This window comes from Carassius carassius, chromosome 12 (assembly GCF_963082965.1).
Source record: "Carassius carassius chromosome 12, fCarCar2.1, whole genome shotgun sequence".
Lineage (NCBI taxonomy): Eukaryota > Metazoa > Chordata > Actinopteri > Cypriniformes > Cyprinidae > Carassius > Carassius carassius.
Genome location: NC_081766.1, coordinates 28,065,818 through 28,081,607, shown reverse-complemented (window position 1 = coordinate 28,081,607; position 15,790 = coordinate 28,065,818). Strand labels below are relative to the sequence as shown.

The 15,790-nt window shown below is 35.4% G+C and overlaps 1 protein-coding gene and 1 long non-coding RNA gene across 3 annotated transcripts in view; both read right to left on the bottom strand.

The window, feature by feature from the left end:
* Nucleotides 1–2,555: 2,555 nt before the first annotated feature.
* Nucleotides 2,556–4,063, bottom strand: LOC132154279 (uncharacterized). Its single transcript, XR_009437140.1, has 2 exons — nt 3,590–4,063; nt 2,556–3,171 (listed from the first exon to the last, which is right to left on the bottom strand). It is a non-coding gene; the product is annotated as an uncharacterized LOC132154279 (long non-coding RNA).
* Nucleotides 4,064–4,722: 659 nt separating this feature from the next.
* The window catches only part of LOC132155163 (matrix metalloproteinase-16-like), a 32,134-nt gene continuing 21,066 nt past the window's right edge, over nt 4,723–15,790 (bottom strand). For both annotated transcript variants that reach the window (XM_059564019.1, XM_059564020.1), the window contains exons 5-10: nt 10,197–10,358; nt 8,840–9,057; nt 8,622–8,760; nt 7,686–7,836; nt 7,460–7,575; nt 4,723–5,970 (exon numbers count right to left, since the gene is read on the bottom strand). In XM_059564019.1, the coding sequence (XP_059420002.1) occupies nt 5,606–5,970; nt 7,460–7,575; nt 7,686–7,836; nt 8,622–8,760; nt 8,840–9,057; nt 10,197–10,358 (1,151 nt within the window). In that variant the 3' untranslated portion in view covers nt 4,723–5,605. The remainder of the gene's footprint in view (nt 5,971–7,459; nt 7,576–7,685; nt 7,837–8,621; nt 8,761–8,839; nt 9,058–10,196; nt 10,359–15,790) is intronic.

The window sequence follows — 15,790 nt, the reverse complement described above, 5'->3', positions numbered from 1 at the left end:
CTTCGTACTTACAGAGAGTCAGAAGCACCCGATTGCCCTTGCAAAGTTGTAACTGCCCCACTTTATAAAAAACTTTGCTACTTTCACGGGAAACAGTTCTCGTCCTCAGTAAAATTTGCTGCACACATCTGAATATTTGCGTTGCATAAAACAGTGTTGTAAATACAAGTTGACCACTGATTTATGTCCTCTTTTGGAAGGCAAAACAAAGTGGCTTGGCTTTCACAATGAAACCCAGCGTCTCCATAACATGGTGGCGGCGGCAACAACGAGAATAAAGTTACGCCTTCTTTCTTTGCGTGAATATTTGGGCGGCGTTATGCAAATCTTCCCACATTGTGATGTAGACATGTGGGGGCATGTTATAATGAGCCATTTTAGGTGGGTGTGGACAAGTCTTAACTTTTATAAAAAATATCTCTTTGGATTTGAGACTTAATTAACACTCTGAGGAGAAAGAAAAAGTTGAAATCGTTTCATATGACTCTTTAAATGCATCAATATGCCTGTGAGCAGAGTTCTATGAAGACCCACTGCTCGCAGATCAACGTGCTACTTTCTTTCTCTCCGATATGGTAGGAAATTAAATGAAATGAAATGTTGATGATGTAACTGTGACAAGATGATTGACAGGCTAGTTCAGAGTAACAGGGTGCGTGCCTACTGTATGCAACAGAGTGGTCTGTTAAAGACGCAACTGTATGATGTTATGATATGTCCCAAAGCTTGCCTACTCCTCTACTACACACTCAAAAGTGTGTACTTTTTCTTCACCAAACAAAAGTTCATACATATATGTAGGCACATTGGGATGTAGCACAACAGATTTTCAACCACTGAGTCCCGACAGTGAACAAGGGAAATCTTGCAAAATCTCTCGAGACTTTAGAATAATGACTGCGTTTGTTATGCTTCCGTCTTCTGTCAGCTCGCTTTCTCATTGGATATTGTTTTGTTTCACGTGATCTGTTTCATTTCCAGATCATACGTGCTGGATTACCCCCACACATCAGGATTTCTGATTGTAAATATTCAATGTTCGCGATTGGCCGGGGCACCGTCTAACATTCTTCTGAGCAGATTCAGTCACTCTTAACACAACTCACACCAAAGGAAAATCTGATAAGATAATCTTTAGAAGCACCAAGACAATCGGTACATTACCTAGGATTGTCAGAAGAGGAGAAATCAGCCAAAAATCTGCCTTATTTTCTTGTGGTGTGTACCCAGCATAAATTACAGTAACATAAGCAGTTGTAATTTGTTACCTCGACCACTGATTATATATTATTGCACAAACTCCAATGTGTGTATTCTGACACATTTCTATCATGGCCAGCATTAAGTTTTTCAGTAATTTGAGCTACAGTAGCTCTTATGTCTGATAGGAGCAGATGGGCTAGTCTTCACTCCTCACATGTATCACTGAGCCTTGGGGCCCATGACCCTGATGACGGTTCACCAGTTGTTCTAGTTATCTAGCCATCACTATTTGACCCCTGTCAGAGTCACTTAGATGTTTCCCTTGCCCATTTTTCCTGCTTCCAACAAATTACATTTACGAATTCACTGTTCATTGTCTGCCTAATATATCCCAGCCCCTTGACAGGTGCTGTTTTAACAATATAATTGATGTTATTCACTTCACCTGTCAGTGCATGGTTTTAATTTTATGGATGTTCAGTATTATCCTAAATGGCAGCCCATAACATTATCCAGTAGTGGATGTACAGCTCATCACTTTGTCGGCTGTCGGTGTTGGTCTGCAGATGTCGGTGCGGTGTGAAATGGCTTTTAGAATTTGTGTCTGGCAAGTGAGACCAGTATTGCAGGGTCACTGACCTAGATAAATGATCCCACCACAACCACCAGCACAGTTCCATTGGTTTTCTTTCCAGAGTTTGCAAAACTTTTCAACTCAATGACATGAGTGAACCCCAATGCTGTCATTTCTTCTGAGATGCAGTGACCCAGCAACTACAATCTGCTCTCTACGACAGACTTGAAGAGAACTTCACACTAAATGGAAGGCATGAGTGTGACCTATTTTACAGTCACTGAATTTCAGGGTGAAGCAGGAACATAAACAATCAGTGTAGGTAGTTATTATTTTGGAATGAATGAATTTTCCCTGTTGAACTACAATACTGTGCAGATATTACACTGCCTTTAAAAATAAATAGATACATAAATAGGCAGTGTAGTATCTGCACAATATTGCAGTGCAACAGGAAGAATTTAAAATTCATACTCAAAAGTATATATTCATATAGACTAATATTTAAAAGTTTGGGGCCAAACTTTTTTGAAAGCTATTAATATCACAGCTAAGAATTGTTTCTTGAGCAGCAAATCAGCATATTAGAATGATTTCTGAATCACGTGACACAAAATATGTTAGTATAATAAAGAGTTATTTTAAAATGAAATAATAACAGACTTCTTTCAAAAACATAAAAAATATCTTACTTTCCCTAGGATCTTACTGGTCTATTATGTTCCCCCTTACAACATAAAGTGATATTACATAGACAATATTTTCATGAGTCAGCAAAATGATTAAATATATAACTGTTTTATTATATCATCCAAACAACCTTTCATGAATCTCAGTGATAAATTACATGTTAATGTCTTATGGTTGCCTGGTACATTTTGTTAACTTCTCCGTTAGAGTTCACAAGAATGATTCACACGGCACATCTGATAATATCTTATTATTTATGTACTGTATAATTTGCCTTTCGTATCCATAATAAAGACACTACATGAGATATATATACAGCATGTTCAGATACAGATCCAATACTCAAAGGTAGAATGGGGCATATTCTTGAGATAATCTTCTGTTAAAAATGAAAACAACAGTTCACGCATGGAAATTCATGTGCACGTATCATGATTGTGCAACTGGAAGGCTGATGCTGATGGCAAGGTGAGAAACACCATAGTTCATCATAGATCAGTTTATAAAATGAAAAATAAAACAAGGCATATGACAATATACATCACTCCACTTCCAAAAAACACTCGATGACAACATTTGATGTGTTTAGTGATGATCGTACTAACACACATTTTTGCATGGAAAGCATTATTTTCAACATAAATAAGCAGTAAAGTAATTCTCTGATTGCAGTATGCAATATAGCTCAATATTGCTCCCTTTAGCTGTGCATCAAATGCTATTTTTTTTTTTTTTTATGACCCTCAATGTCATGGACTTTATCAGGTAAACACTGAGTGCTTACAAGGCAGCACTATGATAAAACAACTCTTTTTTTTTTCTTTTCTGACTGTTAAATCATTGCATTAAGCCTCCTATATTTCCTTATATTCACCATTTACAGCCAAGCTGTATATCATTCCACTCTTCAAGGTAACTGGAAATGGCACTACTTTCATGTCTCTTGTATCACACCACAAACACACATTCTCGTTTCATACAAACACAACCTGTGCCATCTTGCATCTCAGTTATCAGCTATAATGAAAATGTGTCGCCAAGTAAGACATGTTCCTAGATGAACATATTTTGTTGATCCTGGATCAACATTACTGTCCATAAACATAGACCTAACCCCATCACTTCCTCTAAACCTAACCCTAACCATAATTTATTCCTAAAATCAGAGGCAAATGATGCACCTAACCCTGGTTGTAAGCCTAAAACTGACAGTTCCTGAAACTTACTCAATTCTGATTGGTTGATTGGAACGTTTTGTTGTTGTTTGTTTGTTTTGATTTGTTTTTTCAGGATCAAGGAACATTGCTACTTGGTGAAATCACTTTCACCAGTGATATAAAATAATTTGAAAACTTTTTATATTCAAATTTTAAAATAATGATGTGAAAGATAGACATGCAATACGTGATACAATTTTATACGTTTTATTTCCACTTGAAATGTTTTGGAAAATTTTCTCTGTTTTGACAGCTGAATGATTGACAGTGAGGTACAACCCACTGAAGAGACTGTTTTTATGCCCCACTGCTTCTTTTTGATTAGTGTCAAATGAATTTTAGCTAAATTATTGCTTAATGTATACTTCCGTTTTTATCATATACTTGGATATGTGTAGAGTGCACATGTCATAATTTTATTAGCATTCATTATGCACATACTGTATGCATTCAGTCTGATTTTTCTAACCTTGGGCCTGTCCAAATACCCACACTCACAGTCTTGACCACTTGAGAGCATGTGCACTTCGAAGTGGTATTTGATGCTCATTTATCATGTTTAGAAATTCACTAGTGAAACTTATTAGTGTGCATGTGTCAATCACTTGTATTTATGCACAATAATGAATGGAATATGGCAATGTGTTCAGCTGTACACATACGCTAAGCTTTCATTGTAAAAAATGACTTTACACTTCAAAGACGATCTTATATTTTGGGTTGGTTCTCCAACACTGTCAAAAGAAGATGCATGATGGTGCTGATAATGTAGCTTCATACGCTAAACCAAATCTCAAAAGCTAAATTTACCCAAAACTTTATCACAGTTCTCTTGCGTCCTTGAAAGCACAAGCATTTTGTTGAGGAAATGCAAATCTAGTCTTCATATCATTGCAATCTTCCAATATCAGTGTTTTTTTATATACCTTTAACATTTTCATGTTATTTTTATGGTTGATAATTTATTGATTCTTACTGAAGTTTCATTAGGCATTTCTGCTTAATGGCAATCTATCGTTTAATAAACTGAATATGATTTGATTGGAAGCGATTAACCAAAAGTCGCATTTTCTATGCTGCAGCTTTGGAGTCTTTATAAAATGCAACAGTACAGAATGTGGACAGCAGCCATACAAACATATTAAATTAAACTTTTAAACAGTAAGTGGCACTTTAAATCTTACTGCAAGTTTCCATCAGTCAGTAGTGTGCAAAAAAAAAAAACATGATAAGCAAATGAGGAAATGGAAAGGGGTCACATTCACACAGGTATATGTACAATAACGCACAGAAAATTTAACTCAATATGTGATTAAGGCATTCTACGAAAATATTGCATGTAGCCCCAATGTTATATGTCAAGGTCCTTTTGATATCCAAGCAGACAGATCCCATATAATCTGCAGATGAATGCAGCCAAATGTAACTCAATAATGATCGATAAGCCAGTCATCTCACAATATCCCATGAGAATAAAGCAATCCTCTTTGGACACAAGGGCATATTTGGTTTGGGTTACAGTTTTTCAACACAAGCAAGTATTTCGGAGTGACACAGATGAGTTCAAACCTTATAAAGTATCTAGTTCAGCAGTCCAATGATAAATAATTCTCAAATCAATTGAAAAGTTGATAATTATGGTTTGTAGAGTAAAAGTTTACTCCCCCATATGACTCTAGGAACCAAAATGGCCGCCCAAAGCCACACAGAGTTCCAAAACCATCAAAAAACAACACATTGCCGTCTTCGAAAGCTGACAGTGGGAACAGGAAGTTGGCATGCTGTTAATTTATGTCGTCCTTCGTTTCTGCCCACAAATACTGACACAAAGTCAGTGTCTCAAGATAAGCACATTTTTTGACCTTCGACAGGATTTTAAAGATGGAAATAGTTTTAGCATAAAGAGTGGGAGCTTTAATTCTCAGACCCACTCCTGCATGGATCGCTTGCAGTACAGTATGTGCCGCTGTGTATCCTTCCTCTTGAAGCGGAACACGGTGTAAAGCAACACCATCATGCACAAAGCCAGGACACAGGGGATGGCGATGGCCACCGCTTTCTCTGCTCCACCGTTGCTCTCTAGCTTGAGTACGATGTCAACGTCATCAGTGTCATATTGTGGAGGTTCCTCTTCCTGTGGGGGGATCCAATCCCAGTCAGGGTCGGTGGGTAAGCCATCGCAGCCCATAAAATCACGCAGGATAGACCTTGGGTACCCTGTCTCCACTCTCAGCCGCTGGTTGTTGAACTTCCAATACTCCTTCCCCTTGTAGAAGTATGTAAATCCTTAGGAGAGAAGGAAGACAGCTCATGTTGAACAGTGCATACTGGAAAACATACATAGTGTTAATCTTAGTTCAAAATTAGACATTTTAAGTCTAAGCAAGAATGTGTTCAGTTTCAACTATTTCTTCCATTTTATATTTTTGGGTACGAATGAGAAACACTTCTTCCGATACTTAGTGTCTTTCATTCCAGCATAAGAAAACATTTTTGGAATCTGCATGTGAAATAGCATGTATTTACACAGGTTATGTATCTCAGAGGGGACATGGATGCATTTAAACTGCAGATACAGATGTATTAATAGGCCTCATGTTTTGTTTTTAACATAAAACGTTGAAAACTGATATTTGAAATAATTGAAACATGAAATAAATGGTTGAAATGTGAAATTAAAACCGCCAGTAGGTGATGGCAAGTGATTGTTAAAGAGTAAGTCATTGAGATTCAGCCGATTCAATCAAACGGCTGATTCATTCAGAAACAAAGCATGTGTTAATGAGTGAATCACTGAATCATTTATTCAACCAATTCATTGAAAAAGCTGAATCATTCAATAAGTCAACACTGTCCTTGCCCAGAGACGCAAAACAGTGCTGTGATCTGTTTGGAACTATGTTCATTAGCAAAATGTAAAAAAACAAAAACAAAACAAGCAATATTATGTCTAAAATGTAAGTAATTTATTCCTTCACTGAACCTGCATAAAATGATTATTGAATGTGTTCATGCATCCGCAGAAAAACAGTACTCTTTTTGTATGATATAGATTAAGTTAACTAAGCCTACATGAAATTATATAAATATAAAAAGCATACAGAATGATTTTTGCTGTCTACAATTTAGAATGCTTGGAATTTTGAGTTTTAATAGCCTAATAAATCAATGTGCATGTACTCTGTGTGGTTGGTGATATTTGGTGGCACATCATTACAACAACACTTACCATATCATCACAGACAATGCTGTATCACACACCCCTGACTCTACTTCAGTGGGAAATGAAATCATTCGTGGTTGTGTGCGGCACGCACTTGTTTGCACTTGAGCAAAGGTGTTTTTATGAGTCTAGCAAACACCAGACCACTGACTCTTCAAACCTGCTTTCCTGCAGTCTGTGTTGATCTGTTTATTTTGTAGTAAGTAACGAATACACTTTGGGGAAATGTATCAGAGTAAAATTTTACATTTTATTTAGAAAATGTAGTGGAGTAAAATTAAAAGTTGCCTGAAATATTAAAACTCATGTAAAGTACAGATACTCCCAAAAAATACTTAAGTACTGTAACAAAGTATTTTTAATTTTTTACATTACACCACTGTACAAATGCAAATATGGCAATCATTAATTCTGAGTTCCAGCATTGTAAAGCTCAATGGCTACATTTCAAAACTAGGTTAAAATTTTTCAAAACTAGGTTTGTAGAGTGCAAATTAGTTTGGGGTCTTTTGCAAGGCATTGGTGATAATTTAGATAATTTCAATGTCTCACCATTTTCTTTGTCCACAAAAGCTCCCTGTGGAGAGTCTGGGATGCCTTTCCACACAGTAATAGGTTTTGGATATCCAGGGTCCATGGTTCTCATATCCTCATTGTACCTCCAGTATCTGTAAGAGTAGAAAGAGAAAAAAAACGTCTCAGACATTACGAAAAAGTCCAGTGAATGCGGTATCCCCTGGGTCCTATTGTACACTGTAGTTTACGCTATAAAACTGACCTGTCCCCTTTGAAGAAGTAGGTTTTGGCCACATCTTCCCACCAAACAGCTGTTTCAATGCTCTGCGTGGGCATTCCATTGCCAAAAAGAGAAATGTCCTGAGGATATGTGGGCTGCAGGGTTGTATCCTTAAACACCCAGAACCGGTTGCCTTCAGAAATTCAAAGAAATGAAAAAGATTGCCTTTAGTGTTTTTAAAAAATGCATGTTCTTCTTCTAAAAATAATATTGATAGTATTGGTATTATTGATTGTAATTATGACAATTATGACTTTTTTAGACGTTTTAAGATCTGTAGATTATTTGCTTCTTGGTTCAGTTGGCTTTCACATGGCAACATTTGAGAGCATGCCAAAATCTGTCCTGTGTACACCTGTTTATATTCCTCATAGCATCATCCATCGAGAAGTTAGCTTCAAAGGTTTATTGTGAATGTAACCATCATTCCTGCTCTAACTGGTAAATCAGAGCGGGAATGATGGCCAGATTCATATCAACACATCAGTTTAAGATGAAGAGGTGCTCTTTCAACTGTGTGATTATAACTAATGTGCTCCCCCACAGAATCAAACGCTACTGCTTTTTACATAACAAATTTCCCATTATGAATGATAATACAGCTTAGTTCATTGGTCCGCTGGGTCAGATTGCTTTCTCAACACATACGAACAGTTCCAGAGTTTGTGTTCAATCTGGTCAAGTCCACCTCGTTCAGATGATCTTGGACCAGTTATGGGTGATTGCTGTGTTCATATACTGTATGCGTAAATGGACTGAATTAAGAAAGAAAACATGCCAAGTTCTGAAGCAAACTCCAAACAAACCAGGTGTAAAAAAAAGCCATCAGTAGATCCTGAAAGCTGAGCACTTTCCTTCAGATATTCACAGATATATTTAGCCTGTAAGATTTAAAAGTCAGAAGGAAAAACATGTTACCTTTGAAGAAGACAAACTTCCCCTCGCTGTTTTCGTAGACAGCATCGATCTTGGGAGGCAGACCTCTCCAGAAGTAGCTAATTTGCATCGGGTATCCAGGCACCACAGAATTATCTCGCACTCTCCAGAACCACTGATCCTAGTAAGAGTGTACTGGTCTTAGGAAACACACAATTTATGCTGCACTAATTCTCAGTGAAGCTGTTCATTATTCAGACCTTGAAGACGAACAGCTCCTGTCGAAGGATTGCCAAAGTGTTGAAACCTCCGTCACAGATGTTGGGTTTGGAGTTGGGATGGGCTGGTTTTGACCTCTGTGGAGGGCGATGAGGGCGACCCTGCCGCTCATGCTTTCGAGGGTCAGTTGGTAGGTGCAAGCGAGGAGGCGTAGCGGTTGTGAGCAATCTTGTAGGCTGAGGACTTCTGTCTGGAGGACCTGCAGAATCAATGTGCCAAGTTCAAATAAATGTACACTTTGTAATTCATGTGATTTGTTCAAAACTTTTATTCGATTTTCAAGAAATGTACTGACTCTAAAAAATGTCATGAGATGAAAGTAATATCATATTTTGGACAAAATCATGTAAAAAAAAAAAAAAAAAGTTTTGGTACAGTTCAGGTTTAATAACAAATTTTGGGATATTGTGAGATGACTGGCTTATCGATCATTATTGAGTTACATTTGGCTGCATTCATCTGCAGATTATATGGGATCTGTCTGCTTGGATATCAAAAGGACCTTGACATATAACATTGGGGCTACATGCAATATTTTCGTAGAATGCCTTAAAAACAGATATACCATTTGATTTTATTGTATTAGTAAATGTTTTAAAAAAAAATTACTACATGTAATTATACAGAGTTACTTCACCATCAAAGTGAGGTAACTTTTTTTTTTTTTAATAAAAAGTTAAACATTTCTGATATTTTAAGGAACTTATTGATCTCGACACAGTTATGAGGGTCTGCAGGGGTATGCATGTATTTATGTATATATGTATTTATTTGATCACACCAAATATGATTTGAGTTTTTTTTTTCAAATAATATCAAACAGTGCATAATGTTTTCCCAAAGAAAAATAATAAGAGATTGTGCCAAAATACATATGGTTTTCTTTTCAATAATATTCTATTTTTTAGTTTTTATTATTAAAATAAAAAATAGAGCATCATTACCCCTTATTTAACGTTTTTGTAAATTATTACAAGGATACATTTGTTTCTCTTACAGACGAAACCATTAAAAGTTTGGTTACTAATTAAAACATGTAAATTAAAATTATAATAAATATTATCATTCGTATGCATATTTTACTAATTAAAACATGTAAATTAAAATTATAATAAATATTATCATTCGTATGCATATTTTAGAGAGTTCTGGGGGTTTGCTGTAGTTCTGGTTTAAATGTAGTTGCTTACTGGCCAAATAAGTCAAATAATTCCACCAACATGTTTCTTTAATAACTTGGTCAATATGATATGGCTCAGCTTTTGTTTGATTTGTATTAATATTACTACTTTGAACAGTTATGTAGAAGCCAGTGGATTATGGGAGGTTTAAACACACCGTATATTTTCTGGATGCCCTGTAGATCATCATGAGGCAGTTTGAAGCTCTCAGTGTCCATATACTGATAGAACGGAGCCATTATAGCTGTAGGGTCATTAGAATGCTCAAGTCCCAAAGCATGACCAAGCTCATGGACCGCCACAAGGAACAAGTCATTACCTAAGGAGTATAAAACAACAGTGAAAATACAAACACAAGATTTGCTTTGTTTTTTTGTTGTGCTTGTACTCTTGTCTATGAGAAGCATCTGGCATTATGACTCACCACTCAAGTGCCTGATCTGAGAACCATCTTAATACAGTGTGTAGGCATGACAGAAACAGTTGGAAACAGAATGCAAAACAGATCCCACATTGCTTTATATTATACAACAACAGGTAACTGGAAATATCTTCCATCATGACCTATCCTTGATATCCTTGTCAGTAAATGTATTTTATTAAATTCAAAATCTGTGTATGTGTGTGTGTGTGTGTGTGTGTGTGTGTGTGTGTGAGTGATGAAATGATGAAATAAAAGGCTATTCAAGTCTACGTATACAGACACAATTTTAACAAGAGCACTTTGTAATGTCAAATTAAAAGATTGAATAACCTTTTTCATGCATTAAAGAAGGACACATGATGATTATATTTAAAGTATATATATATATATATATATATATATATATATATAATTTGAACTATATGTTCAACTATATGTATAACTATATAATTTGAACTCCAGTGTTATTTGATGTAACATTAAAAGTTAATATACAGGTGCATCTCAATAAATTAGAATCTTGTGAAAAAGTTCATTTATTTCAGTAAAACTGTCAAATCAGCAGTCTTTCCCATGATTGTGTAGCCTAGTGAACCATTTTGAAGGCTCAGGAAACTCAGGAAACATTTGCAGGTGTTTTGAGTTGATTAGCTGATTGGCATGTCATCATATTCTAATATTCTAAGTGAACTGGTGGGTTTTCATTAAATGTGAGCCAAAATCATCAAAATTAAAAGAACCAAAGACTTAAACTACTTCAGTCTGTGTGCACTTACAATTTGAGTTGAATTACTGAAATAAATGAACTTTTCCACGACATTCTAATTTACTGAACACCTGTATGTTAAAATGTACAAAACTTTACAAAATCTGTAATTCCATATTTATTTAAATACATGACATACTGTACAAGGTTTAATAGAAGTTACATTAAAGTATTTTTAACATAAATGCTTGTCATTACATTCGAAAGTGCACTTAACCATATTTCAAAGATAATAGATGTAATTAGGTAATTACATATAAAGATTGCATTAGTAGTTCAACTAACTGCATTTCAATCAGGACCACTTCCGTCAAGTATATTTATGACAATTATATTGCATACAGTTAGTGTTGGCGGTATGGTTATGTTCTGGGCAACACTCCACACGCCTGTCCATGCAGCCATGCTTGGACAGAGCGGGAAGAGCAGCAAGACAACCCCCCCTGGGGTACAGAACAGAACCATTATAAGCATACATAATTACCAGAGGTGGAAAGTAACGAATTACATTTACTCGCGTTACTGTAATTGAGTAGCTTTTTTGTGTACTAATACTTTTTAAAGTAATTTTTTTAATCTGTAATTTTACTTTTACTTAAGTATATTTTGTTTAAAGTATTGTACTTCGCTACATTTTAAAACACAATAATTACTGAGTAAAAAAAAAAAAAAAAAAAAAAAAAAAAATTCTCCCTGGAAACTACGTCAGTAAATAATGGGCAGGAGGGCAAACTGGCGCTAAAATCACAAGAAAGATGCAGACGGACAAAACAGGCGTTAGTGGTGCAGACACCGCTGAAGTGAAAACAAAACCCCCTCATATTCTGAAGTTGAACTCGAAGGGAATGAAGTGAACCCCTGGCCATATGTATGCTCTATTATGCAGTGTAAGCTGTACTTGCCTAGGAAGACCAAACTAGCAGCTTATAAAATCTCGACAAGACATCAACCCTTCGCAAGAATGTAGAGGTAAGCTAAATAATTGCATCGTTGCATTGGTGGTTAAAATGAAGCTTTGACATTTTAGCAAGAGGTTTTGCACAAATTAGCCAAAAAGACAGTGGTGAGGAGTGTGCTATATATATCATCTGCGATAATATCATGTTTTTTGTTTTAATGATGTGCGCGCGCATTTATAGTGCGTTCTTTCACTGTGTGATTCAGTCTCCTAAAATGCATTTAGAATGATCACAAAATTGAAGATATAGGGGCAGAAAATTCACATATTTATATAATTTCATATATTAAATCAAAATCACACAAAGAAGGCCGTCTTTTCCTCCAAAAATCATCATGAATATACAGTGTTGGGGAGTAACTAGTTACATGTAACGGCGTTACGTAATTTAATTACAAAATAAATGTAACAGTAATCAGTTACAGTTACTAAGAAAAAATGAGTAATTAAATTACAGTTACTTATGAAAATTGTAACGATTACAAAGAGGATTACATTTGAATATTTACACGCATCCACATACAGCTTATTTCTTTCCCAAATTGCACTAAGACATATGGCCCATAATCTCCGAGACGCGGAAAACACATTTGTAGAATCCAGTCATAAAAATGGAATTCAGCCTATAACGCGGACGCAATATGCCACATTTTGGACGAATAAATCAAAAGTAGGTCAGTACACTTGAATTAAAACCCGATATGGACTGATGTCTGTGAATATTAAGCCGCAAAAAGACTGAATATGAATCCTGCACGTTCTGCGTGTCTGTGGAAATCAGGCGCTGACTGGACATCGGGAGAACCAGTGGCCTGGCAGACGATTTGGCCCTATATTTTAATATTGTTATTGTATAATTGCAGGCCGAATAGCCTATACTAAAGCGATTATTTCCGAATCCGCCATTCGATAATTAAATCTCTAATAAATCATGAATCGGTTAGTCGTGACTGGCAATGGTTGGGCTCGCGCGCTCTCCGCACCTCCGCCGAGCGGTTTGGATCAGACTCCGAGTAATCAATGCGAGAGAGAGAGACCGGAGTGAACTGTAAGCGCACAGCTGGAGCAGAGAAGCGACACTTCTGTTCAGGGTTTCAGGTGCAGGTCAGTTTCATCTGTAAATATGCTAATGTAGTTTTGTCTTTGTTTACTTAGTCAAGCAGCAGCAGCACATTGCTCGCAATCACTCAAAATACTGTATAAACGACGTCATTATTATCTTTTGTAATGTTACAGTAGTAATTTAGCAGACAAATCATCATATTTTATCATAGGTTTAGGGGGAGCTAGTGCATACAAAAACACAACCCTTAGGAAAATTAATATAGCCTATGGTATGGCACTAACCGTGGTTTAATTATGGAATTTGTAGTAAAAATAAATACAAGTGGTAATTCATTTGCCAAAAAAACAAAATTGCACTTACAAAACATGGTAAAAGTCAAATAAAAATCTTCAGTATTAAAGTCATGAGAGAGATGGATGGATAATGGCAGTGAAGGTGCAGTTCAGGAGAGAACTCAAATCTTTTTTCCGGTCCAAAAAAAAAAATAGGGTTGTCCATGTTTCAGAATGGGTTGTGGGTGTATCAGTGTGAGATTTTCCAGCCTATTTTTTTTCCCAGTCCGCCCCTCATGGAAATTAATCTCTAGAAAAGTCACTTCATGAGCATTTTTTACTTATTTTGAGAAACTATCATCATATCATATACAAAGAGACAGCAGTGTTTCAAAAAAACACCAATGTTTCAGGAGTTTAGTACACAAAATAGGACACATGCTTATTAGATAACCGTATTTGAGTTGATGTATATGCTTTTATTTTTTTATTAACTATTTTTCCCCAAACCATTGTTAGATGCAGTTAGATGCCTGTAGTTATGCAAAGATTTGGTTTCAAAAACAGTATCTATAAACTATTTCTTTAGATTTTAAACCTGCATTGAACTTCAGATCAATCTCTAAGTAAAAGGCAGTACTAAAGTCTGATTGTGTGGTGGATGTGTTCAAATGTGATCATCTTAATTCAGGTGATGAAGAATGATGAAAGTCTGACAGTATTGATCACTACTTTAAGGTTAAACCTGCATGGTGTAAAATGGTTGAAGATGATTAACAGTTGCAAATGAACATTCATTAGAAATTTATAAAAGTAATCAAAATGTACTCAAAAGTAATTAGTTACATTACTTTATTAAAGTAATTAAAAAAGTTACACTACTATTACATTTTAAATAGGGTAACTTGTAATCTGTAACCTATTACATTTCCAAAGTAACCTTCCCAACACTGTGAATATATACATACATACATATAACAGTTCAGTAAACAAGTTAATTAAGGAGAGACACTGCAGGTGAATAGGGCAAAAAAAATAACTAATAGTTAACACCTTACTTACCCAGTTGATTGATTACATTGATTATTGCAAACATTTTTTGTATTACAAGTTTTCAAAAATGTTATGTTTAAATATGCAAATGAGGCATTATTTAATGAAATATGTGCTAATTTGCATAAATGTCTAGTACAAAAATCTGAACACTAGATGAAGTCAGTTTCAAATTTTTTGTTTAATTTTTTTGACATATTAGAGTCAAATGTTTTTACAGAGGGAATTCTGGTTATCTTTTTTTGTCACTCCATAATTCAGAAAATACTTTGAACAGCCAGAAAACAATATATTTTCACAATTTTGGGCGGAATAAAATGTTGTATATAATCAAGGAAAATATATATGAACAAATCCCTCTGTAAAAACCTTCAGAATATAGACAGGAATAAAAATGTCAAGTTTGGTGTGTGTAAGTGCTACTGAAGTGGAGATTTATGGCTCAGTGTTGAAGAAAAAACGTATTTTGAGAAAACGCCTTTAAAAATATGTATTGTAATTGAAATCTATTGACACAAACAGATAACGTGCTATAAAAGAAACACTTAACAGTGTCTTTTGGATGTTTTCCTTGCACTAGTTTGAAAAAGCGCTTTATGAAAAACCAAAAAGCACAAAATCTCAAAATTGACAGGTGCTTGAAAAAACAGTGTTTTTTTGGCCTGCACTGTCTCACCTTAAGAGACTTGCGTTTTAGACACCATATTGCCTTTTTAGCTCTATTTCTACAACAGAAAATAATTCCAAACACAGCCACCAAAGCACAGTTTTGCGTCTCTGAGCAACGTGACAGTGTTTCGTTCCTGAATGAATCAACCGTTTAAATGATTCGGTTCAATCGCAATGACTCACTTATTAACAGTGACTTGCTGACACATACTGGCCATTTTAATTTCACATTTAAAGTATCTTTTGATTTTTTAAAAATAATTAATTTCTTATCATTTCAAATGAGTATTCAACATTTTATGTCTTGTATATCAAAACATTATTCATGCATTTGTAACTGCAGGTTAAATGCATTCTTGTCCTGCCTTAAACAGTGTAATACATCTAAATGCCACTTCCAATGAATCTTCTGCATTTCCTCTGCATTAAAAGATGAGTTTGTTGATACTGATTTGCCTGGTAACAGCCCAAATGTTTTATTATTCTAAATAACTGATTCCTTTAATTAAAAACAACTAGTTTGAGATTAATAGACCTATCCCA